General features: G+C 37.6%; 1 protein-coding gene across 3 annotated transcripts in view; it reads right to left on the reverse strand.

The window, feature by feature from the left end:
- Positions 1 to 26,939, reverse strand: part of LOC106784047 (semaphorin-2A) — a 322,341-nt gene that overhangs the window by 179,650 nt on the left and 115,752 nt on the right. For 2 of the 3 annotated variants that reach the window (XM_014743144.1, XM_014743146.1), the window contains exon 3: positions 17,229 to 17,361. In XM_014743144.1, the coding sequence (XP_014598630.1) occupies positions 17,229 to 17,361 (133 nt within the window). Of the gene's footprint in view, positions 1 to 142; positions 1,770 to 17,228; positions 17,362 to 26,939 lie in introns of those variants that run through there. The other variant, XM_014743145.1, reaches the window with a different exon arrangement.

Here is a 26,939-nt window from a genome sequence, read left to right on the forward strand (position 1 = left end):
AATAAATTTCTATATAATAAGAACATTCATGCATTTATGTGGATAAATATGTTTTTTTCGTATATGTACGCGTAGAGACATACATATATTATATCTATATACATAATGTATGTATTCGGGAAGATTAAAGTAAGAAACAAACCTTTATGATGCCTCAGGTGAGATCGTCCACAGCAAGGTTGTTCAAAATAAGCATGGCCAGGATGAGCAGCAGCTAAAAGCCTGCTGGCCAAGCCGCTAGGTAGAATTTGTACCAGGACAGCTGCTAGAACAGCTGCCCTCACCAGGAACGACATCGTATCCGGTAACCTTCGTCTCTGCATTTTTTCCAAATCAACTTCCACAGATTTTATTCGAGATATTTACTTTTTCTTTTTTTTTCTTTCGTATTATCAAACGTGTAGTATGTGTAGGGATATATCGTAAATAACGAAAAATAAAACAAAAATATATATCACCTCAAATCTTCTCGAATTCACTCGAATTAATCGAAGAACAATCTTACATCGACGAATTAAAAAACTAAACGAAAAAGAATCATCTGTCTTGTACTTTATTGTTTCTGTTTTCTCTTAAACGATCTCCATTTAAAACGAACCAACGCACGTTTTCGAAAGAGAAATAAAAAAAAGAACTTAAGAGAGATATCACTTTTGAAGTTATTTTTCGAGGTAATTAATGAATTATCTACGACACGCGATATATCGAGCTTTTAAGATCGATAATGTTCTAACGAACACTATAATAACCAACGTATAATGAAAAACACGCGTATATATGTTTGTCTATCCTTTTTTCTCTTCTTTCTCTCTCTCTCTCTCTCTCCCTCTTTCTTTTCTTAGGTTGGAAACACAGAATCTTGAACGTTGGCACAGGTAAAACCTATACACTAGAATACCCAAGGTATATTATACCTGTTAGATGAAAGAGAGAGATGAAAATTCAAACGCGTGGTTCGTTCGTATCCCCACTCTTTTCCTTTATTCCTTTCTCTTGGACGTCTTCGGTATTGCCTTTGGTACTACCTTCGGTACTGCTGCCTTCGGTACTACCTTCGGTACTACCTTCGGTAGTACCTTCGAGGACAAAGGAATTCACGCTTTTCTTTCTTCTTTCTATAACGACCAAAGCTCTTGCCTCGTTTACTCTGTCTAAGGCTATCTGTCGGATTGTTCCCTCATATTCTCTACGGGTAGACATTAAAACAAAAATAGTATTTCCTGTCGACAGGATTATTCTTTGACAGATGACAATATAACAAGAAAACACTTTAAATGATCTTTTCGATGAATGCTCTTCTTCAATTTGCTTTGTATTATTACTTCCGGTTTCTTCTTATCTTCACCGTTACCATATTAAGTAACACCTTTAAGCACCGTCTAATATTGCTCTCTTTATTCTTTTATTATTATTACTATTATTATTATTACTATTATTATTATTATTATTATATTTGTTATTTTTATCTTAAGTTGGTAAAACTTAGAAAAGAGAGTACAGGCACAACTAAATATAACAAAGAGACGTAATGTTTGTCGTCACATCCGTTCGATCGGTACACCACAAACTTTATTCACGGTTTAACCACGTTTACATAACGAAAATATTTTTCTTTCTAACGATACCACGACATTATTATTATCTATTTTCTGTTTATCGTTAAATTTGAAAGCACCCGTGTAACGATAGGAACGCTTAGATGAAAGATTATGGCGGGATAACGCGAGTTCTTAGAATTAGATGCAATAACAACCTCCCTCTTTGGAGGCCGCGGCACGACTGTTACTCTCTCGCACGAGCGTTGCCGCGTTCAGATCGACGGCTGCGCTCGGCTTCCTTCGTAAAACTTCGGCCGTTTTCGTATTCTCGTGCCGCCCCCAGCGCGGAGACTCGTTGCCGTGGCAGCCGCAACTTTTACGCGATTCACACGCGCCAACCTTATGAAGAAAAAGAAAAAGAAAAAAAAAAAGAAGAACCTTTTCCTATCTTTTCCTTTTTTTTTTTTGTCTACTTACCTATGAAGTATTTAAGATTATTTTATCGTTACTTCATAGTGTAACTTTTTTTTCTTCCCACTTTAGAAACTTTATCACAAATTTTTGTTACTACTAAAATGCATTTTCCAACCTAACAGAATTATATTTATCACGTATGATTTAACATAACTAAATTAATTTAAACGACATTTCAATTATTTTAATCGCATTGGAAAATAACTGATTTAATTTCAAAATTTGTTATATTAATAATACTAACAACCTGTTAAACACATCCGGATCGTTGCTTATGAGAATTTAGTTTATCTCTAAACGAAAATACGGATGATAGTAATAGTTAGTGTCAGTAAATTTTCTGCGAATAAAATTGGACGGATAATCGTGATCAGTATATCATAAGCAAGTTTGTCGAAACAAATTAACAGAAGTTAACAGTAGTAATAATTATTATTATGATAATTATCGTACAATTGAAATCGTAATAAATATAAGGTCTTTCCTAATTCAACGATTATTTACGATGTTATACACGGTAGATGTAGTTTTTTTTTTTTTTAAATAAAACACGAAATATCCAATAAGAATACTATCAAAATAAAGAATGTTCATCTCGAGAGAGCATAATATTCACGCTAACTCGAAAAGAATTCGTAGAAATTAGATTTAACTTGAGATAGAAACTGATGATAGCGATGCATCGAGATCCTTGAAGAAAACTTTTCGAAGAAACGAAAAATAAATGATCCCAACAGTTCTCGTAGTCTATCTTATCGTCTACCGGGTGTCGAGAGAAACGCCTAAAGGCAGTCACCTTCGACTCTCGTGAGAAAAAGAAAGAAGGAACATTGAGAAATAAAGAATAAAGAATAAAGTAAGAGGAAACCGTCGCGAAAGAGTACGTAAGGAAGCTCGCGAAGAAGAATGAGAGAAAGAGAGATAGAGATAGAGATAGAAAAAGAGAGAAAGAGAGAGAGAGAGAGAGAGAGAATAGAAGGGTGGTATGAATAAGTCGATATGCTAATGCGAAAACCCCCAAAGTTAGCCGAGTCGAGTGACTAAAGAAAGTTGCGAGGCATCCTGGATGTTCGGTACAAAGTGTCCCTGGCTAACGCAAAAGGAAGAGGAGAGGAGAGGAGAGGAGAGGAGAGAAGAAAGAAGAGAGAAGAAGAGGAAAAGGAGGAGGGAGAAAGAAGAATGATTTTATATAAGAGGCAACGAAGCTCCTCTCTCACCATTATCACTTGGTACAAACCACTTCCTTTGTCGTCTTCTTCGTCTCTTTAGCTTCACCAAGCCTCAAGGATGAGGCAAAAAGGATAAGGAAAAGGAGAAGGAGGAAGAGGAAGAGGAAAGGATAGAAGAAGCCTCGGCTGGTGTACCGAAGGTACACGAAAGGGAAGTCGTAAGAATTTTAGAACAAAGGAGAACGGCCCTGTTATAGAGGCAGCCTTACCCTTTTCCTTCTAGGATTCTCCTTGTCCTTGCTCAAGGCAGGATTAAACGAAAGAGGTGAAGGAAAAACGAATAAGAACGAGAAGAAATAAAAAAAGAAAATAGAGAGGAAAGGATAAAATAAAAAGGGGAAAAAAAAATAAATAAAAGGAGGAAAAGTTCTGGAGTCTTCTAGAGCAGCCCAGCAAAATCCATCGACCGCCTATCCCATTTCATTTGAAATAGTTTAGAATTGCATGAGCCTCTTTTCTCTGATCTCCAACGTGACCCGAGGACGTGAAGCTTCTTACGAGAAACGCGTGTGAATTTTTTCTCTCTCTCTCTCTCTCTCTCTCTCTCTCTCTCTCTCTCTTTATATTTCTTTTCTATTTCTTTCGTTTCTCTTTCTCACGTTTCTGAAGAAAACTCACGTGGACAAGAGCAAATAGCCGGAAAAAGCGTGGAATGATTCTCGACTGGGAAGAGACGTTTAACGCTTGAAATATAAGACGAGGGGAAGGGATGAGGGGGTTGAATGTAGAAGGGGGTGGTGATACTACGAGAAAGAGAAACCCGCGAACGGCAAAAGGTTGATATCTCTCGGCAAAAGGTGTGTGTAAGAAAAGCAAAGGACTTGCTCTCTTTCTCTCTCTCTCTCTCTTTCTCTCACCTCCAACCTTTTCTCTCGCTTCCCTTTCTCTCTTCTCCTCTGGAAGCGACGTTTCGAGGGATATAAATTCTCGAGAGACGTTAAGACGAAATCCTTTTGCTTTCTTTCCTTTTCCTCTTTTCTTCTACTTCTGTTTTCTTTTTTTTTTTTCTTTTTATTTTCTATTTTTTTTTCTTCTTCTTCTTCCTTTTTTTAACTCTTAACACCACCAAGCCCCGGAACGCGTGCGACCTGCTTTCTTGCTAGAATAGTAGTTTTTCTCTTTTGTCTTTTCTAACAAAAAAAAAATAAAATCTCATTTTCTTCCTCCTAATGGAAATAAACGTGGCAATAAGAGTTCACTTAATAAACATTAAAATAAACGACGGTTTAATAATCATTTTTTGATTATATCTAACAAATGTGTAATTTATCAGTAATGAACATGTTTTTTTCTAAAGCTCGTTGAAAATAATCGATCAACGTGTTCGTACTTTCACGCGTTTCCATGGGAAATAGAAAATTAAGAAGAAGAGGAAGAAGAAGAAGCAAGGGAAAGGAAAAAACTCGATCCTTCGTTAGCTTCGCTTGAATGAAGGCAAACGTCTGGACTGTCATAAAAAGCGAACGATGAGAAGGCTTTCGCGGGATATTAAATATTCAGAAACGTCAAATCGAGTCCACATTATCCTCTTATTCCGCAGCAGGTACTTCACCGAGATTCTCTTTTCTTCTCTTCTCTTTTTTTTCTACTCTTCTTCTATTTCTCTCTCTCTCTCTCTCTGTCTCTTATTTTTTTTTTTAAATGTTTGCGCTCGCGCAACCCCTAAAGCCGCGAAGCTTTCCAAAGCACGCTTCGTTGCTTCGAAGGCGCCACTAGGTTTTTCGAGGATACTACTCTTTCATCTATCTCTGTCTATCTCTCTTTCCTTCTCAGTCCCTCGTTTCCCTACACCCTTCTTTTTTTTTCCTTTTTAACACCTTTTTCCGTACAAACGTATGAAAAATATTTGTCCGTAGTGAAGATCAACAACATCCTGCGGCGAAGACGCGAACGAAATTTCTTTTCGCGTTTCCCGATTTAAATCTCCCTTTCCCCCTCCCCCTTCTTCGTTTACAAATATATTTCTATATTTGATGTTGCGTACGCGACGATTGGAGAAAAAGGTAAGAAATATTTTGAAATCCTTTTAACACGCTTCAAGTGTTAAATGTTGCCGAATGATGAAAAAAGAAAAGGAAAGGAGGAAAACTAAAAAAATACGAAAAGAATATTAAGTTACAAATGGAAAATATGAAAATTTCCCCTTTTCCCTTTTTTTTTTTCTTTCCTTTGATCATCCTAATTTTGATCGAATCATGGAAATCATCTGTTAGTTACGGTTCGTTTAATCGTATCTAATATCTAACACTAATATACCATTTCGTAAATTATGCGCGAAACACGGATTATATTCAAGGACCGAGATCGTTTCTTATCGACATTGGTGAAATGTGCACATTCGGGGCACATTTCATTCCAAAACTATTACCAAAAGAAATTTTCGTAACACACAGCGAGACGAGACATCTCGCTTTCCGAAAGATTTTCTATCCCCGTAAACCTTTCTTTCTCTGTCCTCTCTTCGTCACTCACCCTACTATTTTTTACACGCATGAAAAAAAAAAAATATTCCATTCGCTCGACAATACCTTTGCCGTGCGTTGGGTCGTTGAAAAAAGAAAAAGGAAAACGAAGAAAAAGAAAAAAAAAAAAAAAAAGAAAAGAAATGAAAAACGAAAACTCGTACGCGAAGGAAAGAATATAATCTTCCTATACAAAAGAAGTAAAAGCATTGAATCGTAACGATTTTACCCAACGTTTTTAACAAGCCCCTTTTCCAAAAGAATCTTACAAACTTCCCGTTTGGTTTACGAGGCCTCTTTATTCGAAGAAAATACGACGTAGCTCGTTAAGATGGAATTTGATTTAACGATCACAACTAATTCGACCGTAATAACAATGTAACGAAAACGGTATGAAAAGTAATTATCGATGATATAAATATTATAATAGATAGACAAACGTTTTTTTAATAAAAGTGAAAATATTCGTTCGTGGTTATTTCCAATCACTCCTCACTCCTACCAAAAGAGTACAAGATAGGAGAGATATACGCGTCGTATTTGCATCGAAGTAGAAGATCACAGATCGAAATGAACATCTTGAACAATACTACGAAGAGAGTTTCGAGAGATGCTCTTTCAAGATACTTGCATTCCGGACTAATCTGTGAAATACTTAACCATAGTTGAGGCGTCTTTGAGAACGTTTGAAGCTCTTTGTAAAAGGAGGAGAGTACAGCAACCAACAACTCGATGTTCAGAGACTATCGTTCTGGACCACACACACACACACACACATATATACTCCAATATTCTCTCTCTCTCTCTCTCTCTGTCTCTTACTTACACATTCACTCTCGTTCTCTCTCGCTTGACGTAACGATACACACGGGTCGCAGAGCTTGTGGATGAGGAAGCTCGTTCGTGGAAGTACTTCGGAGGTGAGGAGGAGACGGGGAAATAGAGAGTAGTAAGCTAGAGGGGTGTAATCATCAAAGTGACCCCACACCCCGTTAAACGGCTCACACACCTCGATCACATCACAGAGGCAAACCGTAGTGGCGACGTTACGAGCCCGAGTGATACCAAGCCTCAGCCGCCAGTAGTGTCCCGGGCCTTCCGAGGGTGTCACGCTGGATTTAATTAATGCAATTTAGCATCCATCCATCATCTTGCGCGTTTTTGCCTTAACGAGGGCTGCCGTCGCTGTTCCTGCCACCGTCGTGACACCGATGTCGCCACTTTCTCTCTCTCTTTCTCTTTCTCTCTTTCTCTATTTCTCTCTCTCGGTAAACGGATACTAGAGAGTGGAACCACGGGGCCACTTTGATGACGAGCACGAGCCTCTCGACGCTTATATCGACACCTGGAACGTCCCGACAATCCCTTCCTTACTTCCTCTCTTCTATCTATCTCTCTCTCTCTTTAGGGACGACCAAAATTGTTTTGCTGCCAGACATGCCAGAACGTGTCTGGTTTATTACAAAGAAGACATTCCTTTAACTGTGTTCGATAGGGGATAACTCATCCGAAATAAACAATGTTAAAGGAATGAGAGCAATGTTACAAATTGATGACTCAATTTATATATCGAAATTGTATGGGATTTGTTAAATGGAAAAATCCAATTTTTTCTTGTATTACAAATTATTTTTTTTTAACGACGAATATCTCAAAGTCTTGTTTTTAACCTGATTGTTCTTTTCTTTTCTTTTCTTTTTGTCGTGAGAAATATCCCGAGTTTTACGGTCACCTGGGTCGTATTAAACAACGTCATGGAAAGGCGAAAGGTAACGCTTTAACAGTGCAACGTGTACTAGACGCGGCAGCAGCTGCCGATACATCGGCCCCCGTTTACCAACGATCAACGACGTCGACGAATAATGATAGCGTGAAAAACAAAAATTTCATAGATAGACGATGGGAAAGGGATAACGATAGTAGAAGAAATAATTTCTCTATGTATTACGTGAGAACGTGTTAGTCGGATTAAGCAACGTAAGACGGTTGCTTTGGGTTCACTCTATCCCACTTCCTTTTCTCTATCTTTCTATTATATTACATTTCTTTCTTTCTTTATTTTTTTTTTTCCTATCTCGTACGTGACCGCTATAAACGAACGGTTCTGTCGTGTATCTTATTGTAAAAGATGACAGAAAAAAATTACTGGAAACTTAGCCCGAGAATTTTTAATAAAGATTGATAGTGTCCCTTAGCTTATATTATATATATATAATATAAACTTCGAAAAAAAGTCGAGTTAATAACGAGGGGGGGGGGGAAAGGAAAAAAAAGAAAAACAGAATAAGAAAAAACAATAAGAAAATATCGTCGAGAAGTGTAACCACGATAAAAATTAATTTTAATCTGACCAAGCACCATTCGGTAAAAGAAATTGATCATTAATGACGATAAAGCATTAAATCAGCTAAATTGTTTATAATGAAGCTGGCCTTTTAAACGTTCGAATGTCAATCCCGATCTGATTCGTTTATCCGATTTTCCTCGATTCCTTTCAACAAAAGCTTCCCACTTTTATTGACATGCATTTCGTGAATCAATGCACCGACGATGAATATGATGAATATAATGAGACAGCCGGCACAAACGGAAACGTCAAACGAGCGAGCGCGATCGAGAAATAGAGAAAAAGGGGGATGGAAAAAGGAAAGAAAAAAAGGAAAAGAGCGAGAGAGAAAGGATGAGAGAAAGTGGTGGTGGAGGAGGAGGACGAGGGGGGGTGGGGGTGGGGTTAGAACGTCGATAATTTCGTTCACGCGCGCAGGATCACCCCGTGTTGATTTTCCATTTTCGATGACTGACGCGCTGGTACACGGTGGGAAGAATTGCGGCTGAATATCCCAGAGGCAGCAGCAATCCATTATGATCGTATCGATCGCAGGGATCTATCGCATTTTGTTCGACTAACGAACTGAAGAAGAGTGTGATAAAATATTATCCGATCTTGAAAAACACGATTGACGACCGACCGATCGATCGATCGATGATTAATCATTGTAATCGTTATAATAATAAATATATAATTTAGATAAAAATGTCTTACGCGAATCGTCGTTAATTCGTTCGATGAATAATAAAAATTCATTTTCATTTCATTCGTATTGAAATTAACTTTTTTATTTTTTTGTTTGCCCTCACTCGTCAATAATCACAATTGATACTCGACAGAATCGTGCCACCGTAATCGCGTTAAAGAGAACATTAAGCAGCGTTTAGCAAAGGTCGACGATTGCTAGTCGTGCGAATGTGAACGAGAGAATGAAACAGGGAAAAGAGAGAGAGAGAAGAGGAGCGGCTCGAGAATCAAGTCGAATATATATCAGTCAGAGTGAATGCAGTTTAATCGATTGGGCGAGGCCCTCTAATTATATAGCTGATTGTCGATGCTTCGATCTCTACTGGTACGGTTCACCATCTGCATTACGAGTGATTACAGTTGGCATTTACTCGAAAACTCAATCGATCGTGCGAACTATATCGCTGGTTGTGTCTCGTCGATCTCTGAAATTCTATAGTATAGTAACATTCGACCACTTTGATTTTTCTCTCCGTTTTGTTTTTTATTTTTTTTTCATCTAAAAAGAAAAATAACAGAAAATGAACGTAGTAAAAAAAACGTTGAAAAATTTGTTCAACCGATATAATATTTATAAAGCTAATATAAATAACAATATTAAATTACTTTTTTAAACGGTTTATCATCGAGTTATAATTTTTCCTTTTTTTAAAATTGTACAGACATTATACGGGATAACTATTGAAATTATATGCGATGTAACGTTTATGCCTGTTAATGACGAGAAACATTTCGCCTTGCGGCACCTGTCATCGAAATTTACACGGAATATTATTCATTAATAATTTAAGTTTCTCAAAATAATCTGACCGCAATGTATGTATTTAATAATAACGATTTAAAAACAACACGTCCAACCAAATCACTACGTATCTACAAATTATGATCGCTTCAGTTAAATTTACCGATAACGTAAACGAATCTAAATTTGATTATTTGTGAACATAAGCCGTCTAATAATATGACAAAGCACGTCATTACATATAAGCCCGTAGAAATGTGAATAAACTTATCAATACGTGTCTAAGCGCGTGTCAACATCGATAATTATCAAACAAGCAAGGTTAATTTGTAGTGTGCATCGTTAGATAACCATTCTCGAAATGATCATCGATAATTAGATCAATGCGTCGTTTTGATTTCATTCAAATTTCGACTGAAAGTTGAAAAGGTCGTCGACGAGATCAGAGAACGATCACGATTAATTAAACTCGTTGAATCGAAACGTTTCAATGGTCGAATAAAAAAGGGGAAAAAAAAAAGAAAGGAAAAAAAAAGAGAAGAAATTCCCTTGAAAATCATTTAGAAGGCGGCTGACAAAAAGCGAGAGTGATTTCCATCTTCCGGTCCACGCTTCGTCTATTGCAGACAATCCCGACATTACGCAAACGAAAGGAACGTAGAGATATTCATGAATCCCGCGAATGAAAACGAAGGGTGGATATCTAATTGTCTATCTCGTAGCAACCACCTTGCGACGGGAAAGTTATGCGGTTGAGAAAGAGAGAGAGAGAGAGAGAGAGAGTGAGAGAAAGAAAGAGAATGAGAATGAGAGAGACTCGTCTCGATTTGGTCCAGCGTGAATCCCTTTTCTCCCTTTGCTAATGTAGCTCATTCTCATCTGGCATAATCAATCATGCGCCTTACACCCTCTACTGTCTCTGTTGAGTCATAAATTAGCTACCGTGCTACCATCTTCTTGAATGTTCATTTATGAACTCGACTGGTATGCTAATAAACAGACGATTTCTTCAGTTATATATTATATATATATATCGATTTTATTGATAATTCATTTTTACCTTTCCTTCATTTTACCCAAAAAAACTCGACGTCTCTTTCTCTTTCTCTCTTTTTCTCTGTCTACATACGAATCCTGGATTTGACAACATTTCAGCGATATCGGCCGTGGAGGTTTTCAACTGAAGTGTCAACCCTAAGCGAGGAATAGTTAACGCAAAAAAACACTTCCTATGGAATTGGTTGCTTTCGGCGCCGGAAACGGCGTGTGACGTATCCGATACGACGAGTACGAAAACTACGTAGTGTAGACACGACAATATAACGAGTATGATCGTGCGTGAACGAAGCATTCATCGGAAAGCGTTACACAGTGGGAGGAAGATAGAGAGAGAGAGAGAGATAGAGATAGAAATGGGAATAGAAAGAGAAAGAGAGAATGATGGAGAGGGAAGGAGGAACAGACTGGTACGCCTTTCAGTTTTGTGAGGTGAGGGGAAATTGAAACAGCTAACCGCGTTGGCGTTGACGTTGAAGAGAGAGAGAGAGAGAGAGAGAGAGAAAGAGGAATGAAAGGAGAGGGTGCCTCGAGCATGCGGGAGAGATTCAATCAAACGAACGCATATAAATGAGTCGTTTCAGGGTAAAACTGAATTATACGCCGGCCGCTTCTATATGTATACGCGTTCGTGTATGATCGAATATATACACTATATCAGCGTGTGTATAAAGTCCTTCTTCCAGTACGTATGCGCGTAGGTGTGTGTAAAAGAAAGAGAAAGAAAAAAAGAGAATGTTCACGGATAACAGTTGCTCGTACTGTTTTCTATCTTTTTCTTTTTTTCTAGCTTGACGCAAGGCAGGACATACACCTATATCAAATAACCAGGCAACGTTCTCGTTCATTCGAAGACCCTTATTCCGAAAAAAATTCGTTTGGACAATGCGCGATGGAAAATCAACCAGAAGGATGAATAAATAATATAATAAGAAGAAAAGAGAAGAAAAAAAAGAGAGAAAGAATAGAGGACGGATAGAGAGAGAGGGAGAGAAAAAAGTTGAGATCTTTATCCACGTTAGAAGAAGCTTTTGAAACGCGAGTTACTACGTGGTACTTGAGTTTGGGCTTTTTTGTCCATAACGAATTACTCGAGGACGTTATTCTTCTTCTTCTTCTTTCTTTTTGTTCTTTTTTTTTCATTTTGCAAGGATCTCGACGATTCGTGATGGTCAGATTGAATTCCATGTCAGTCGAATATTCAATTTATATATTCATATATACTTAATATATATCATCTGATATACGACTAAGGTGATTTCGAATAAATCCTTTTTTCTTCCGTGATATTCCGAAAAGATTTATTCCAGAGATGAGCTCTATTTTAACTTCCCCAGAATAATCATCCTATCGATGTCTCCCATATTGAAGTAAGAGAACTTAGTATATTCTCACATCGAGTTACGGTCTTCTCGTAACTCAAATAAGACTGCGAGAAAATCAAGAATAAGAAGAAGAAGAATAGTACGTGTTAGGTGGGAGAGAAAGAAGAAAATGGCTGTTTCCTGGGTTCTGGTGAGTAACGAGTAAAAGAAAGAAAAAGAAAGAGAGTGAGAGAGGAATGGAAAGACACAGGGGGATAGGTCAGTTGAATGGAAGAAAAAGTAGGAGAAAGAGAGAGGAAAAAAATAAAAAGAAAGGGAGAAAGAGAGAGGGACAGGAAGGCTATAGCCGCAGACCGCAGAAGGAAATTAAATAACCAAACTTTTCCAGTAGGATTCCAGGGGATACTTTGGAAGCTGACGACGCCAAGCGTACGGCTATGGCGGCAACGATGGTGGTGGCGTCGACGGTGGCAGTGAAGTGACTGGAAAGAATCAAAAGAACAAACGGTGACTGAGGGAGTGCTGCTGCTGCTGCTGGGAGTAAAGGGGAGAAAGAGTAAGAGAGAGAGAGAGAGAGAAAGAAAGAGTATAAGAAGAAAAAAGTAAGCGAGACCAGGATGGTAAGAACTGCAAGACAAACGTGACTCGGTCCGCCATTTTGTGCCTTCTTTGTCCTTACGTCGGTCTTGGCGTCGCTTCAACGAATTTCCTAACTTTTCTCCATCCTTATTTCTCTTTCCTTTCTCTCTCTCTCTTTCTTTCTTGCACAGTTACTACGCTCCAACCATCGTTCTTCGCCTTCGTCTTCGCTAGGTTACCAGAAACTTCGAATCCTCTTTTCCTTCGTTTGTTTTTTTTCATCTTATTCTACTTCTTCCTCCATCTCTTTTGGTCGACTTTCCTCCAGCCAAGTTTCTTCATTATGCCAATGGCCCAATGTGTCGTGTCACGTAAAAGGATTCACGAAAAGGTAGCCGAAAACTCGCCTATTCTTCTCATTCCTTACTTGACCCTAAATTTTCTCTCTCTCTTTCTTTCTCAACGCTGCAGGCTGCTGCTGCTGATCAATCTTCTCGAAATTCGTTCAGTGTAAGTAGTTCGTAACGAAAAAAAAAAGCTCTAGTTATACTTTAAGTAGTACTCTCGATATAATATATATATATATATAGTCAATTTGCATTATTTTAGGAAGATAAAGTTAACTAGAAAAAAAACTTGGCTACGATTAAATAGGACGAAGTTAAAAAAACAATTTGACAAAGAGATGGCTATTGTTATGTCTTATTTTATTCTTTTCTTTTTTTTTTTTTGAAGATTTTTTCCGCGCAATTATATCGGATATGAATTAAAACGGATGGAACGTGGAACGAGTTAAAACGTTCCGTGATTTCGCGGTTTGACGACAAACAAAGGTACTGAGAATGGCGTGTCTCCGACAATTAGCGGGGGCCCTTGGATAAAGGGTGGCCGCTCTTGCTTTGAGCTCCGTTGATACTGATAATTGGACGAGGCCTTGTCACAACGTAGCCCGGCTTAGTGAACGCTTTTCTATCTCTCTCTCTATCTCTCAATCTTCCTATCTATCTATCTAAACTCTCTCTCTCTCTCTCTCACTCTCTCTCACTCTCTCTTTTCGGTCCACCGACACCTAGGTGTCCGGAATAGCTCGAGGTAACGAGGCAATCTAGAAGCGCGATTTGGCTTAACGACAAAAGCGATTTCCAATCACCGAGAACAACAGGAACAGGAACAACAGGAAGGTTGCATAACTAGATCGTTGGAGACACTTCGTACACAAGCCCTTCTTCCCCCTATACTTTTCCTTTTTCTTTTCTTCTCTTTCTCTTATTAGTTAATTTTCTTTTTCTTGCCCCGATTTTTTCGATGCATTCCAGATCTGTCTTTCGGTCTTTCGACCTTGTTTCATTCGTTCTCAAATTGATTGATTTAAGAAGAAAGAATGATTACATCGAAGATCTCGTTTTGTTTTCGATTATTACAATTTTTCAAGGAGGAATAAAATCTCGAAAATATATATATATAAATGTTTAAATTGTTAGATAGAAGAATAGAAGAATCATTTTTTTTCTTTAACTTTTGTTTTCACGCGCTAGCACGCGTAACATGATACGTTTGTTCGATCGATTAAAACATAGATGACCGTCATCTAACTGAATCATTTTTGCATACCCCATTAACTCTGTTTCATTATAACACTTTCGAAATGCATTCACGATCGTAGGTAGCATCCTCGACGAGGTCGTGAACCGCGACGAGTCGTAAATGTAAGTCCCTGTTACGATAATGCGAAAAGCTAATTCGAAAATTCCGATAGCTTTTCTAGATGCACCTGAGCCAGCCAAAATGGTAACTAAACTTTGTTTAAAACGAGATTATAGATCCATTTTTCTTTTTGTAACAAAAATACCTAACGAATGTTAATTGGTATAATATAATAAGAATGATCGATTATCGTTGAAAAAAAAAAATAAAATAAATAAAAACCAATTTTCATATTTCTTATCGTACATGAAAAGACGTAAAAAACGAAATATGAGAAATAAAATCAAGAAGGAAACACGACAAGAAATATCCGGCATTGAAAGGACGACAGAGATTCGCATAGGTGAACGAAGATTTCGAAGAAAATCCAAGATTTGGATTCTACGCGGATGATGGATGTGAACGACCATCGGTGGGGCGAAAGAGGAAGAGAGGGGAAGAGAAAAGAAGAAGGAAGAAGAAGAAAGGACGTCAGAAAGGAGTCTCGACTTCATCGAGTCTCCGTCAACGCAACCGAGAGAGAGTAAGAGAGAGTGAGAGTGAGAGAGAGAAACGTTTCGGCAGTCGGAGACGGACGAATGCAATTTTTCATGGACGCCACCAAGGCGGAAGTTTACCGGAAACCGGAAGCGGGATCGGTGAAAGCGTGGAACGCGTACAGAGAGGAACAAAGCTAGAGCCGGATGTGAACTCGTACATATACATATTTATATATATATATATATATATATATGTAATGTTTCAATCTAAGTGTACGTGTGAGATGATTTCGCGTATGTATAGGTTAATGTTAGCTTGCAAAAAGGATCATACTTATTTCTTCCACAAAACGGGAAGAAATAAATATCAGTCAGGTCCATAGTTTTGATGAGTCACGATTATTCTCGATCATTATGATTTATCTTTCCTTTGTCTTACGCAATGAATTACAACAACAACGTATACGTATGCACGATATTATTTTACCTAATTGTAAGAAAACAAAAAATTATATACGATTAAATAAAAAAAAAAGAAAAAAAAAAAAAAATATAACTTGTAATACGAGCACGTTTGAAATGTCTTATTGGAAACTAATCTTATGGGGACGCTGTTACACGCTTCAATTTGTCAGAATTCGCGGCCTCTTGAACACGAGATCCGAAGTAGAATCGATCCTTTAAGTTTGATGATAATAGTAGTAGGGGATCCAAAGGAACTTCTCCAACGATTTCTCAGAGTAATTCTGAAAGACGAAGATACGAGAATGCGGGAAGATGAGAGTAGAGAAAATGGAGAATGGGAGACGGAATGGTCATTGCTTCTGTATGAGGAAAAGAGAAAGAGAAAGAGAGAGAGAGAGAAGTTGAGTTATACAGAGTGCAGAACGTACATGTTACGTCAAAGGCAACATCGTCGGAAGCGGAAGCGATGCTTATTCGGTCGGAAGTTGTAGTATAGCTTACTGACTTCTACAGAATGAAAAAGAAAAAGTAAAGAGAGACTGAACGATGCAGATAAAGCAAGAGAGAGAGAGAGAGAGAGAAAGATGTGCAAAGCGGATGTAAAAGAGGAAGCAGGAACGACGAGGTTGTTCTCTCTCTCTCTCTCTCTCTCTCTCCTTTTTCTGTTTCTCTTTTTCACCATATGTGAAATGAGATCAAAAGAGGAAGAGTTGGAGAGAGTATGATGAAAGGAAAGGAAAGAGAGAAAATAAGCTATCGACCGGAAAGCTGATGTAGATACTTTATCTATGAGTAGATACCTACTTCAACCGCGATAAATAGTTTACAGGAAAACTCGGTTAAACTACACCGATGATCGTTTAAACGGGCATACACGCTTTTCTGACGTGTTCAAGCTCACGTTACTTTTTAATTGACAGTTTGACACAATTTCAATGTTATCGTTTTGTTATATACATATATTCGTTTTTGTTGTTGTTTTTTTTTTAAATCAATTAATACTAACAATCTATATCGAAAGCATGAAAAATTTTGTATATATTTAAAGTAACACCATCGTCGACGCGTGATTTTTCTTGATCATCGAGCGTTTAGTAAACAAATTCTAATTGTAAAACAAAATTTGTGATTCCGATAGAATACGGCTTCCTACAATTTGTCGAATGAAAATGATAAGATTCACGTGGTTTATTAAAATGCGCGAAGTCAAAAAAAATAATATGAAATTGTGAGAAGGGGAAGAATAACGAAGACGAGTAGTAAGAGGGGTTGAAATGTGGATAGAACAAAGACGAAAAGACAAAGATGAGAGGGTGAGACTGACTACGAAGAGAAAGAATAGGTACGCCTCGGAGAATACCTAAACTCATTGTTCCGCGAGGTGTGACAGACCGTGATTAATACAGAAATACGAGTGACTTTATTCATGAGGGGCTCGTGCGTCATCGTCTTGTTATGCAGATCGAATTTATGGTTAAATCATATGCTGCATTTTCTGTCAGTTTCTATGTATTTCTCTTTCCCTCTTTCTCTTCCATCCTTTTTCCTTTCCCTTTAACGTCCCGTTAATATTTGTTCGCGTTTGCGCGGTCGTAATCGTCAGAGAATAAGAGAAAGAGAAACAATGAATGAATCTACCATGTGTGCACGTGGTTATAAATAAATTGGTAGAATAGTACGAATCGTTTTTATTGAAATAAAAAAAAAAGAAATGTGTTGTTATTTCAAAAGGGAATTGCGTGTGGATTGACTTGAAGTAATTTAATTTCTTGTAACGTGCGTCGAGTGGTAACGCCAGAATGCGAATGATTTCAAATGAGATTCTTTTTCTTTTTACTACCTGTCAGAAGCAACGCATTGTTAAGATACGTCGAGTGCAGATGAGAGATAACCACTTGACTTAGATCTTTTTGAAGTTTTTAAATAAAGTAGTTCTGAAATATAATATAATAAGAGCGATCGCTCTGAAGAATCCAAATGCTTTTCTTATTATTCGATTTGAAATTACACAAAATTGGATTGCGTGTGTAGTGTTTTCCTTTCTTTTCTATTTTTCTTTTTTTTTTTTCAATAAGATTTAATTATAAGATAAACCTTACCTTCGTGCAGTTTTTCCAACGTCCCATTAGCCGATACTGCGCCAACAAAAAGTAAGACAAAACAGAGTAGACTGAACATCGTTCTGGGCCACGTCCTATCACTCGATAGTTCCATCGTGTTACTGCTTATCCACTGAAAAAGAAACAAAGTAAAAATGTCAATATGTGAACGAAGTTTTCGTACAAACACGCGTTATATTTTGTTTACGAACGCAAAACATTTCGTTTTTGAATTGATACGAATAAATCGAAACCAAGAACGACGAAAGTAAAACTAAATTCACTTTTCTCAATACCTTTCTTATTATTCTTTTTAGATTTTTATCAACACTACACCAATAATCTCGCTTTCGCATTTTTCCCTTTCGATCAAAGTCAAACGATTTCTACTTCTCCTAACATTCCAACATAATATTCCAAGGGCTTTGGTAAAAGTTAAAATGCATCGAGCGTAAAAATTGCACGTGTCATCGTATTACCAACCACCACAGTGAAAAGGAAAAGGCAAAGCTCGCTGAAAAGTTTGCCACCCCCCTTCCCTCCCCCTCTCCCCACGATATGATGGTATAGAAGTGTGCGAGTTATAATGACAAACGTTACCAGTGTACTCGTGGTAGGGAGGAAGTAGAAAGGGTGAGAGAAACGGAAAAGGTGGTTGTTAACATCGGCTGGAGCAAATATGTTTTTATCGTTGTGTGCTCGAACGAAAAAAGAGAAAAAGAGAGAGAGAGAGAGAGAGAGAGAGAGAGAGAGAGAAATAGAGAGTTTCGAGCTCTTCTCGGAAACTTGCCGAGAACTTTGTGCAGGAGTATCAATAACTAGTTTTCCACGACGAAAAACTGTCTTGGTTTCTCCTACCACCCCTCTCCCTTTCTCTCTTTTTACTTCTCTTTCTCTTTCTCTTTCTCTGCTACGCCGGATATCCTCCGAGTTTGTTCGGCCTTTCTGCGAAGGAACTGCAGAGCTTCCTCTTTCATAGTTTCCAACGGAAAGGGAGAAAGAGAGAAAGAGAGAGAGAGAGAGAGAGAGAGAGTGAGAGAAATATGGGTAAGGAAAAGAGAAACAAAATAACGAATGATACTAATAGAGCGTTCTCGGTCCTCGAGAAAGTTTCCCGTTTTAGTGGTAAAGCCTTGGCTGCTGCTGCTGTTCCTGCTATTGGACCGGTTCTCTACCGTAAATCAAAAGTTCTCTTCACCTAAGAGATACGAACGTGTAATACACTCTCTTTTTCTTTTTCATTTTTCGATCTTACTAGTAGAAAATATTAACGATATATATCCAAGGATATACTAGGATTCTTTTTAAACCTTTTAGTATTAGAACCTAGTACTACTATCGGTAATTGTGTGGAAGAACATTTTTTTCTCTCTCTCGATTTTAAAATTGATAATAGTAATAATAATAATATATAAAAATCTATTAATAGCTATTTTGTTTATTATTTATAATATATTTTAGAAAATTGTAGAGCACGATTATCGAAATAAGAGAATGCAGGTCGAGTGTAAACCGTGTGTTGTTGCAACTTGTCGTCGATTCGGGCCAAAGTAATTAGTTAGAGGTTATAAGGGGTGAAATTACTTAAGCTTAGAGAGAGAGAGAGATTGGAAGATATATATATATAGATAGAAAGAGAGAGAGAGAGAGAGAGAGAGAGTGAGAGAGAAGGAGATAAAGTTAAAGGAGTTGAAGGAGTTAAAGGAGTTGACGGAGAGGAAACGGAGAACGTTCGAGGTCGTTCGAAGGCTCACAGAGAAAGGAACACAGAGTTAGACGAAGAGGTAGACATAGTTAGGCAGAGAGAATATGCTTAGCATTCCAGTGAGCCGTCGGTCTAAGATTCGATGTTGTCGGTATTCAAGAACGTTCTTTGGAGAGTACTAGAGTGTGAGCGAGATAGGAGTATGCACTTTGCAAGCCGTACCTAGGTGATCCGCTTAATCAGTCCAGCTTCGCGCAGTAAGCCGCCATTTCTAGAATACTCGTCCATGGAACTGTAATTTACGCAGAAGTTAGTCCAAGCATAAACCGAGAAACTACTACACCAAATCTTGCTTCAATGATTTCAACTATCTTCCATGTGGACAAGACGTTATTTTACTTTTCTTACCCTATGTCTATAGAAACGATTCTTTTTTAACTTTTCATCATCATTTTAATTTTATATATATATTATATGTGGCATTCCACGTCAAATCGACCATTTTTAACCCCGACCATTTTCGACTTGGCTGAAACTTTTTTATTATTTACCTCTAATTAGGTAAAAGGGTAAAGGGCAATTGGGCAATTAGGCAAATGGGAAATTGGACAAATAGACATGGAATGCTTAATATATATATATATATATATTTGTTATTTTATGATTTATTATCAAAGTAATGTCATTCGTTTATTGATTGACGCAAAATGTTATTCTGTAATTTTTTTTTTAGGAACGAGTCACTTAGATAATTAACAAATTCGAACTAGCTTGAAAATTCCAGTATGAGATGTGTTTCTTTTAATTTGTCAAAGATAAGACTTGAGATCGTAAACACATCAAACATTCCGTTAGAACCGAACGTAACATGGCTTACCGAGCAACGAAATATTCCTACTAATTTATTAATCGAATTAGCGAACTTGGACGGTGGCAAAGTAATTGGCGAAGGATTCGATGTCCGAGAAGGTAGAATCGCTCGAGGTTACGATAGCCACTTAACCACATTGCGACGAACATTAGCGCTAACGAAGTTAACTAGAGCTCGATTAAACCGATTTGGAGAGAAGTGGGGGAACGGGGTGGGATGGGTGAGAGAAAAGGAGAGAACATGAACGACGGTGTAACAGTGAGAGAGAGAGAGAGAGAGAGAGGGAGATGAAAGGACGAAAGGCCTAACTAAAACCCTCTGGTGATCTTCGACTAATCCGAGGATCTTTGAGTCAAATTAGCGGCTTTCGTTAACTCTCTTCCTCGTTTATCTTCTTTACCTCGAAATCCGACTTTTCAACGAGGCACATTCCTCCTCTCTATCGGGAGAATCGATTAGGTCAAGGATACTTTTCGAGAAAGCGACTTATGTTTCCTATCAAGGATAATATTAAAAACAAATTTTATAATTCCTTCGACGGATTATATCATTATTCTCGGGTAAACGTCCATTTAATAAATGTACCTCATATTTGTACGCCATTGAAAACAATTGTATACGGATTATTTGTTTGAATATTTGCAAATGTTTATGGTCAAACCACACCACATCGCACCACATCCCCTCCCTAAGCTCAGGAACGTAGAACTGTTTTGCTTCGTTAAAAGTTTTGATGGAGGCTTGTAATAAACGGTGAATAGACAACATTCAGAAACAAGACTGAAACTCTCGTGCATGTATGCGTATTTGTTTATACGAGTATCAATGTGAGAGAAAGAGAAAGAGATAAAGAGAGAAAGAGGATTACGTAGGGTAAAGGGGGGGTGGTTCGAGTTTCGTTCAGAGGATACAGGCACGGACCCTGTAGACCCTTGGCCGTCTAGAATCAAGATTATAAATATTGATCCTTAGCGTCCTTGAGCGTAGAGTGCACTCGTGGAGTCCCACTCATCCCGCATTTTTATACTCGCCAAACTCGAGGGGGATTCTTCCAAGTGAAATTGAAATCCAAGAGGTTCCTTCAAATCGGGATCGACTCGGAAAGAGAGAGAGAGAGAGAAAGAGAGAGTCTAAGTCGTCGTCGTTTGGGGCCAAATTAAAAAGGGGAAGAAAAATCCAAATTCGGACATTATTTTCTCTTTCTTTTTGTATTTTTTGTTTTCTTGAAATTAACGAATTTCTATCAGTAAATAATTACATCGAGATACTAGACCAAACGTAATTTTAATTTACTATAATTAACGTGATACGATAAAAGCGTGCAACATCTCGAACGATTTCTATTTAATTTAGATCCATCTTTACAAAAAGTACTAATTCAATGTCTAGAATCGTTTCTGATATCGTGAAAATCCGATTGAATGAAGGCCCACGCTTCGACGAGCTTGCAAGTGGCTTACTTTTTCGTAGTAGTGCACTAGCGTTTCCAATCATTCTACTCTGCTCCTTCTTTTACGATCCTTTTTTCGTTCGAAGTGTAGTCGGTTTGAAAAGAGAAAGAGGAAGGAGACAAAGTAGAATGAGTGGATTGAAGGAAAGGGAAAGGAAAGGGAAAGGAAAGGAAAGGAAAGGAAAGGAAAGGAAAGGAAAGAAAGGCAAAGGAAAAGAGAAATTAAAGGAAACGGTATCGGATGTGTCTCGTTAGCAAAAATTGCAAGGAACAAGCATCGTGATGTTCCTCCACTTTGAGATGGCCATTTCGAGCCAGGACTTTGTTAAAATCACGAAGTACGATCGAACTTTTTTTGTCAAATACATTTATTTCTACTTTTTGGTATTAGCACTTAATCTTGTTGAAAAAGTACCCGTTTTATTAATACTATTTCTAGAAAAAAAAACATCACAAATTAGTTCGAAGTTTGTTAACAACGAATAAAAGTATTGTTAGAAAAATGAATAAATTATATATCAATTCAATTCATATTCACGTAAATATTTCATCGGTCGACAATTTTTAATATACACATTATGAATATCGTATTTCAATATTATAAGAGCTTTTATTTTTTAAGCAGGGTTCGTCGAGGAAGAAAATGTTGTAAGAAAAGAAGAAGAAGAGGGTGTGTTCGAGGTAGACTTAGCCCTTCACACGCGAAATTTCTTCAACAACTTTTTCCGAAAGAACAAAAAAAGAAAAACTATAAAGGAAATAAAATAAAAAAAAAAAAAAAGAAAGAAATACAGCTAGGTAGGTAAGAGGTACGTACACTTTCTATACTGGGTTGGGTATTGTAGGTAGGTAGGTAGGTAGGAAAAGTGGGTGGGTGTTTCCGAGTCTCGTGGTTTTCTACGACGACGTATAGCTCTCGTTTATATATCTACTAACACGAGCCAACCAGAAAGAGAGATAGATAGATAGATAGATAGAGATAGAGATAAAGATAAAGGGAGAGAGAGAGAGAGAGACAGAGAGAGAGAGAGTTCGCTTCGTGCGGACGCCGATGTAAAAAGGATCGTGAAGGCACACCGTGCGGTTGAAAAGCCCTTTGAAGTTTCTAAAAGCCACCTGCTTGCGCGTCTGAGGCACTAACCTCGCGAGGGAAAGAAAATGGAGGAGGAAAAGATACAGAGAGAGAGAGAGAGAGAGAGAGAGAGAGAGAGAGAGAGAGAGAGAGAGAGAGAGAAAAGAGGTAGTATAAGAAGAAGTAGAAGAAAAAGAAAAACAAGAAGAGACGGGTGAACCTAAGTCTATCCTTAAATATGAGTCTAGACTGGGAGGATGCGTTTTACGAGAAGCTGTTACGCGTTAGTGTTCTCAAATATACGAACAAAGGTTCTATTATTATTGTTTGAATATTAAAACTCTCATAATCGTTAATTATATTTAATCGAACGTTTAAACGTATAAAGAATTGTTACTTTTATTTTCATTTTCTTTTTTTGTTTTCAGGAGGAGGAAATTAATTTTATTTTTTTTTTAACGACATCGACGATACGATATAAATAATATATATATCAAACGTAATTATTATTTATACGTTTAAAATATAATTGTTCGTTATATCAAAAGAGAAACGAAAACATATTATTTTAATATAATAGAAAAGAGAAATAAGAGAAACGTTGAGAAAAGATCGTTGAAAATAAAGATAAATGTTTGTTTTAGTTATTAACGTTCTTTCTATTCTACCCCTCTTTTAGGCTCGTAGGTCCTAACTGTCAAAAACTCTCTGTGATTACGATGACGCAGGATAACTTGTTCTCGTTTTTCGTGCAAACAGACACTCTCCGTGCGTGGCAGGGATTTTGCAGCAATGAACGAGGACGACGTAGTCGTTAAACGAACTCGCGTAACCCTCCTCTCGAATGGAGGAGATTCTGTTTCATCGAAATCAGAGGGGCGAGTAAAGGGGGTTGGTTTAGAAGAGAAGTGTAGCTTTTCGGCTAATGAGCCGTAGGGTGAGGGTGAGGGTGAAGGGGGTGTGGTCAAAGTTCGAGAAGAAAATAGGGTGAGTTTGTTTCTTATTTCCTAGAGACGTCTTTTGCTTTTGTAAACGCACCTCGTTGCCCTTTTTTTTTCTCTACTCGATCCTTTTATCTCACATTGTAAAGATATTACCCTCTTTCGAAAAGAAAATTATAAATTTAATCGTAGAAAAAAATAAAAAAAAAATATACAATCGATGAATCGTTGAAAAAAAAACTTTAGAAATACAAATTGTTTGATAAAAAGAATAAAAAGGAAAAGAAAAGAAAAAAAGGAACAAACGAAATATGAAAATGATTTATAAGTAAGGCAACGAATAGACGACGTAGGAAGACCGCTAAGTGATAATACGATTTGCAAAAGGTCGAAGGTCGACAAGGAGATAGTAGAGTGAGGGGAGAATGGTAATGGCGACGACACCTTTGCCAGACAGTTTTACGTGAGAAAGAGAACGAAGGTGATGGGCGAGGATGATGCACGTATTGCTAGACGAGACGGCGCATTTGTCGACGTTCTCCAACTACTTTCTTTTTCTCTTTCGCACTCGCCATCCCTTTATTTCATGTTGCTTCCTTCCCGTAAAATCACATCGTCGTGTTGGCGAACGCAATGTAGCAAGTAATTCGGTTATCACGCGATTGTCCGTAATGGTGGTGGTAGTGGTGATAGTAGAAAAGCATAACACGTGGTCTGTCTCATTCTCTCTCATTCTATTTTCACTCTCGGTATCTCACTCCCTCGTTCGTTTATCTTCCATCTCTCTCTCTCTCTCTCTATAACACCCTGTTTCTCTTTGTATCCTTCTTCTTCGCACAACCGTCTCTCTTCTAGGACAGGACCCGAGCCGCGTACTTGTCCATTAATGCTAAAAGCGTAGTACACTCGATTATCACGTCGTTGTGCATGGCTGAAAACTGAAAATGCCGTTGGCCCTTTGACGCTTCAGGGTAAGAGCACACACGCCTACGACGACGACGACGACAGCTGCGAGAATGACGACGGTGGTGTTGTTGTTGGTGATGGTGCGATAGTCGTCGTGTTGGTAGTGTTAGGTAAAGGATGATAACGGTGGTGGTGGTGGTGGTAGTGCTGCTGATGTCGAGGGCCGAGTTTAACCACCTCGACGAGCGTTAGATCCACCGTGAAAATTCCAGTAACAACTTCTTCGGCCATGGATTTAGGCGGAGTACTCTCTCTCTCTCTCTCTCTCTATCTTACTTTATTACGTTCTAATACTTTGTTTATCGAATATTTACCCCTCCCCTTTTCCCCGTTTAAGTAAGCTTTCAAGCTGTTAGCGTTATTTTCTTTACGTAATTATGATTAAATTGAAATGTTAATAATAAGTGAATCTATTTCTTTTTTTTTTTTCTTTTGTGACGGAAAAATGTTATGGAAATTTTTTACGTTTGTTAGAACGCCGTACTAAAAATAAATAAAATTTTGCGAACGTAGTAAACGCGAGAACCATGTTTCTTTCTTTCCAGCACAGTAAACGTGGCACACGTTTTTCTCGTCGACCCGTCGATACGCGATAATGGATTCGGCCTGGCGTTTCGCGTTATTATATAGAATTAGAACAAACGTTTTCAATTATACGAAATTGACGCGTAGCACACAGCACTCTCGTTTACCAAACGAACACTCGTCGCGTGTACACCTATCTATGTCGAGCGGTGGTTTTCGAATTCGAAAAATGAAATTTACTTAATCAAAAAGATACAAGCCCCCCCTCCACCCCCTCGACGGTTCGTTCGTTTAACAAACTCTTTTTACGAGACGAGCGTGTAGATTTTTTCTTTCGATCTATTAAAGTTATTGGTCGTCGTCATTTTCAATTAATTAAAATAAAATTAAAAGAAGAAGAAACAAAAAAAAAAAAAAAAGAAAAACAACACAAAAAATAAAATATTCGAAAAGGGGGAAACACGGAAACAGAAAAAAAAGATATGTCGATCAGTTTAATTAACGGCAATTAATTAAATGACGGTCAATCAACGTTCGATCGTAAAATAATCCATAACGTGAGAATTGTGGCACGTTGCAATAATAATAACCATTTGGAAAATATTTCAACGATCTCCCCAAAAGTGTAACAATTAATTTCAATTGGTACGAGAAAGTTTCGTTGCCATTTGTCGCAAGACATCTGGCCTTTTCGCGTCCGTACGATAAAACTTTTCCTTATTTGACACAACCCCCCTACCCCTTTCGGATGAAATTTCCGAATTATTACTTTCGAGTAAAATCGTTAATCAACCTCGTGAATATTGTGTTTCGAATACAAAATTAAACATTCTCGTAGACCGTACGTAATCGTACATTCGCCATCGACTTATCTCTCAACGTTTGTAATCACAAAGATAGAATATTATTTCTTTTTTTTTCTTTTTCTTTTTATAAAGAGAAACGATGAGAGAACGCTTTTCTTATAAAGAGACACTAAAAAGGGGATAGCGTAAGAGAAAAATAATTACAGTTCTGACTTCCAATCTTCTCGCTCTCCGGAGAATTTTCTCTCAGTCGGAAGGGACGACGAAGGAAAGGGGAGTGTGGGGGGAGGGGGAGGGGGGAGGAATGGAAGTCTCAAGTAATGGAAGAAAAAGAGGATTTATGTATGAATGTCTTAAGAATTTTAATATGAATAATGGTAACTAATAAGAGAAGTGAAAAATAGAAAAAATATGAGAGAGAGAGAGAGAAAAAGATAGAAAACTTTTGGACTCCTGGGATAAAATATATATACAACATTTATATCTTTTCTATATATATATATATATAGTATAGATACATTCGAGAATATTAGAAAAAAAAGAATCTCGAAAATCGAAAAGAGCTAGGTGAGAATTGATCGGCCCATTCGTCTTTGATTTTGTTGTTTTTCAGTTTTACGATTTTGTACTCTTGCACGATCTCTTTCTTTCTTTCTTTCTTTCTTTCTCTCTTTCTCTCTCTCTCCTTTTCTCTTGCGCTTAGTTTCTTTCTCGTACTCTCTAAAGCTGATTGCGCTGGGAATATAATTTGATTACTCCGGTGGCCGGTCTCAATAGACGCAGTAATCCTAGCTCGCGGCTTAATGAAAAAGTATTATTGCCTATTCTTCTTCGAGCGGGTTCTGCTAATCCCGGCGCGCCCGAAATTGCACTTCCGCGTTATACGATAACGAAAGGAAAAGACCAAAAAAAATGGACAAGTAAAGGGCCGATGTTTAAATACGATGAAAATGGAATGACCAACTTACTCGTAACTTTAGATATTTTGCTTCTTTTGTTTTCTTTTTTTTTTTTAAGAAATACAATAATCGTATCATATTTTATATTGATTGGAAATTTAGCGTATGCATCGATTATTATATTACGCTTAAATTGATTATTAGATTTTGGAAAGATAAAAGAAACGGTCGATTGAAGGGATGAAAAATATTCAAAGTAAAAAATAAAGAACGGAACGCAATACGGTAAAATATATTATACGTCGATCTTATACAAAGAAAAGATGATGAAAGAGGGAAGGGGAAAGAAAGGAGAGGAAGTAAAAAAACTTTCGAAAGGGAATAGATAAAATAAAAGGGCAATTCGTTGTATTACTTAAACTAGGTTAATGCACTGTCCATAGGATCAAAATAGTAGGGGAAGAAAAATTCGAGAC

This window comes from Polistes canadensis, unplaced genomic scaffold, assembly GCF_001313835.1.
Source record: "Polistes canadensis isolate GaletaPanama2010 unplaced genomic scaffold, ASM131383v1 scaffold_29, whole genome shotgun sequence".
In the NCBI taxonomy this organism is placed as follows: domain Eukaryota; kingdom Metazoa; phylum Arthropoda; class Insecta; order Hymenoptera; family Vespidae; genus Polistes; species Polistes canadensis.